The sequence below is a fragment of the Phaethon lepturus genome, unplaced genomic scaffold, assembly GCF_000687285.1.
Source record: "Phaethon lepturus isolate BGI_N335 unplaced genomic scaffold, ASM68728v1 scaffold9366, whole genome shotgun sequence".
Lineage (NCBI taxonomy): Eukaryota > Metazoa > Chordata > Aves > Phaethontiformes > Phaethontidae > Phaethon > Phaethon lepturus.
In genome coordinates, this window is record NW_010544052.1 from 1 (window position 1) to 3,829 (window position 3,829).

At 39.0% G+C, this 3,829-nt stretch overlaps 1 protein-coding gene across 1 annotated transcript in view; it reads left to right on the top strand.

Moving 5' to 3' along the window:
* Window positions 1–387: 387 nt before the first annotated feature.
* SPICE1 (spindle and centriole associated protein 1) overlaps window positions 388–3,829 on the top strand; it is a gene marked incomplete at its 5' end in the record, with an annotated part of 19,947 nt that continues 16,505 nt past the window's right edge. Inside the window, 2 exons of the mRNA XM_010288543.1 lie at window positions 388–435; window positions 1,499–1,645. Coding sequence (XP_010286845.1) covers window positions 388–435; window positions 1,499–1,645 — 195 coding nt within the window. The remainder of the gene's footprint in view (window positions 436–1,498; window positions 1,646–3,829) is intronic.

A 3,829-nucleotide genomic window follows, 5' to 3' on the forward strand; every position in this document is an offset into this window, starting at 1 on the left:
GAGGTCACCGTCCTCTGTGAGGGCTGACGTTTGGAGATGTCCGATCTGTGTGTGGATTTGGGCGCGGAGGGGATGCCGTGACGGGGGGTTGCGTGTGCGTGGCGTGGACGTGACCCCTCTCGCTTCCTTGGTGCTGCTTGAGAGTAGGCCTCCCAGCTGGCAGCCCGCTCTTTAGGCTGACGAGCTCAAACAGTCTTGATGAGGGTATCATTTTTGCTGATTGCCTGCCTCACTGAGAGTGGAGTGCTTTACAGGTGCCATAAAAATGCACCAGTGTGTAGTTTTAATGCTAATTGTAATTTAGCCTTTTTTAAAAATGAAACTCGAGAAAAATCCCGTTTATCCTCAGTTCTGGCTTTTGATGTGTTCTCTGGTTCCTGTTTGCAGAGTACCGTCCATGATCTGACAGTCCACCGTGCAACTCCTGAGGATATTGTAAGTTTAATAGCAATCACCGCTCCTCCTCTGTAGCAAGGAGATTGAGCTGGTTTTGTAGCATAAGTGTTTGCCGTACTTATGGGGATATTTTCTGCCGATGTTTAATCTCCCTTTTTAAACTTCTGAAAATGTTGTCACTTTACTGTTAGTTCTTTGTTTATAGTATCATCCATCCCCAGCTCTAGCAGTTGGTGTTTTCCAGTTTTCTGTTTCCATGGGGAAGCAGTAGCCATAGTTTTTATTACAGTAAAGTGTGTACTGTCATATAACCATAAATACATGAAAACTCAGTGGAGTAAGTTGTAGTTAAGTCTTGTCTCTGCTGGAAGGACTGGAAGACATGCTTTATTTCAGGAAACTCTAATTCTGAGGATACTCAATTTTAATTTAAAGAAATTCACATAATTTCTTTATGCTGAGCAACATGTTCATTACAAAATATGTGAATTCCATTTCATTTTCCTTGGTAGCACTGATTACCAGGATGGAATGGGCAGTACGAGCTGTTACTGCTTGTAAATTTTGACAGGCTAGTCAGGACAGATGGGCACAATAGCAGGGAGAGACTTGATTCTATAAATGCTTGTTAGCCTCCAGACACTTTAGCAACAACCTCAGACATTTAATTTATTTAATTTGTATTTAAACTGAATATATCTCTCTATACCTCATTGTTAGAAGTGAGAGAATATTTCTGGTAATTGACATTAGCGTTAAATCAGAAAAATGCATTATGTCTTTTTATACATATTCTAAGTGGTAGTGTTTTTTCCCTCCCTCTACAGCTGAGAAAACTCTTAGTGAGTCAGTGGTGTAGGGTAGATCAAAATTGTGAGACTTTCCCCGTTGACCTTTGGAGCCGCTTTAAATTTGGATGCTCTTGATGGCATTTTACCCTTCTGGATGTTTGTGAGGCTGTCATTGGTACTACCGTGAAGTTAATGTAAACAGTATTCAGTGCATGAATGATAAAATCAAGAAGTGCTTGTTAGCATTACCCTGCAAATTTTGCTTTAGATTGTCGTTTGATTTTGAAATGGTTTCTTTCATGTTTACATAGCTGCGTCGCCATGAAATACACAAATCAAAAAACAAATCACTCGCACATCTGGAACTGCAAGAGAAAGCACTGAAAAGAAAATGGAAGAAGCAAAAACAACTGGCTGCTGATTCCTTGGAGAAAAGGAAATTTACTCTGATGCGTGAGGTGAGAGCTAAATCTGCAGTTTCAGACTGCTGTAGATGATTTGAAGCAGTAGTGGAAAACTGCTGTTGCACATAGGTCAACATTTGCTCCTCATGTCGGATAATTTGATACGTGCATGCTCTCTCTCCTCTATATGCTGCAAACATGCAATGATTGGAATAGGGAGTATAACATACTAACTGATCTGTACAGTTGCATGTTTGATCTTTGTTGCTTGGCTATGCCTTCGGTAACTCCACGGGCCTCTTCGTGTCTCTGAGAGGGAACAATTTGCAGAGTTAAACTGTGTGCTGTGAAAAGGATGAGCGTTCCTTGTGTTCCTATTGTTATCTTGCCTTGTCCTCCCCCTGTCTAGTATTTTTCTCTGATAGAAATACGAGCATTTCTCTTTCTGGGAGGGACACCCTTATCTGCCATTGCATATTTAAATAGAGAAAATGCAGAGCCATAGAGGCAGAAAGCATGAGGCAAGACATTGGTAAGGAAGAGCTTCTCTGGAAGTAAAACTGACACAACAGAAGTTGAGGGGCTGCGGCTGTTAGGAGACAAGCTTGTCATCTGGGAATCGAAATGCTTGTTCTCTAGGCATTCTGAAGCACTCTGAAAACACTAGTATTGTTTAATTTGCTTTTGAATTTTGAACTGTAGCAGCAAACCTTAGCCTAGCTAACAGAGACAATAGCTGTCACTGAAAACGGATTTCAGTGGTACACATCTTTTTTTTCATGTCAGGCGTCTCCTTGCCATATGTTATGAAAACTAATATCAAAACATAGTCATTAGCTTTCAGACCTCATCAGCACTTGGACAAACTGAGAATTGTTCTTGTTGGTAAAGAATGATGATGAACAATGTTCACCTAGCAGTTAAAATAAAGATGATTTAGTAGTCCTGTAAATGTGCAGTGGATTAACCATCTCTCTCTCGTCTTTTGTAAATTTTCATAAGTATTTCTGTGATCTCTGAGAACATTCAAGCATAGACAGAAAAAAATTAAAGTACTTGGAATTAAAGATCATCTTTAATTTACATCAAATTTCCCTGATGTAACAGCAGGCTATTTTCAATAAGACTTCCTTCAGAAATAAATTATATATCACAAAGGTAGATTAGACCACCCACTCTAAGATTTGGCTTGACTACCTATTATGTGACTTTGATATTTTGCAGATGTCAAACTAATTTTTAGGAAATATTTTTCTGTATTTATTGCCATTTCTAATGACAGAGCACAAATTTTAATTCCTCCTGAGTAGCTTTCCCCTTTGTATTTAAGAGATGACTTTATTCAACATACTCTGTGTCTACTTCTGATTCAGGGAAAAAGTGCTTCCAGATAGGAAGACAAAAGGAGATGATGCCAGGCAAGATGAAACCTATCTGGCTGTTGCTGTTTGAAGCACTGGCATTTTCTTGTGTGTAGAGAAGAAAAAAATCGATGGAGGAGAGTCACCATTTTCATCTGTCTCTAGCTTAAATCTTGTTAATTGCTAGGTCCTGTTATTCAGAGTAACTGGGGAGACTATTCAGTTTGTGTCTCCCAGTAGAGCACAACCTTTTGTCTCCTTGTGTGTATTATATTGGTGATCTTTTTTCCTTTACTGCTTTGAGTGTAGCTTCTTAAGCCCCTTGAATCCTACTCAACTGCAAAAGGCTTGGAGAAAAAAATCTAGGAAGATGCTGCTACTGGTGTATTTTTTCTTGTAGCTGCAGGTTGAAGAGAAAGAGAGCAAAAGTTATAAAATGGATAAGCAAAATTTTAGTATTTTGGGATTTGTCTGCCTAAAAATCTGAATGAAAAATAATAGGAGTTCGTGTCTGTAACTGTGGCTTGTGGATGTGTAGGTACCACACTGATTAGCCCTAGAACAACTTATTTTTAAAATAATGTTAGTGTTGCACTGAAGGGTAGGTGGTGAATCGATTATCATGATGGGGATTAGTCCAGGTTAATCATCTTTAGTAACAATCTGAAACAGGAGGGAAGATGAATTTTAATGAAATTCATAGGTGATGCTAAACTGGGACAAAGTACAGCACTCAGTGAATTTTTCAAGGACATGTAAATTGGCCTAGAGGGGTTAGAAGCTGATATTACTTTGTTTTCTGATCATTTGCTGATCACAAGCAAATGTGAGCTAATCTACCTTGGGAGCAATGCTCTAAAAATGTTCATAACATGTT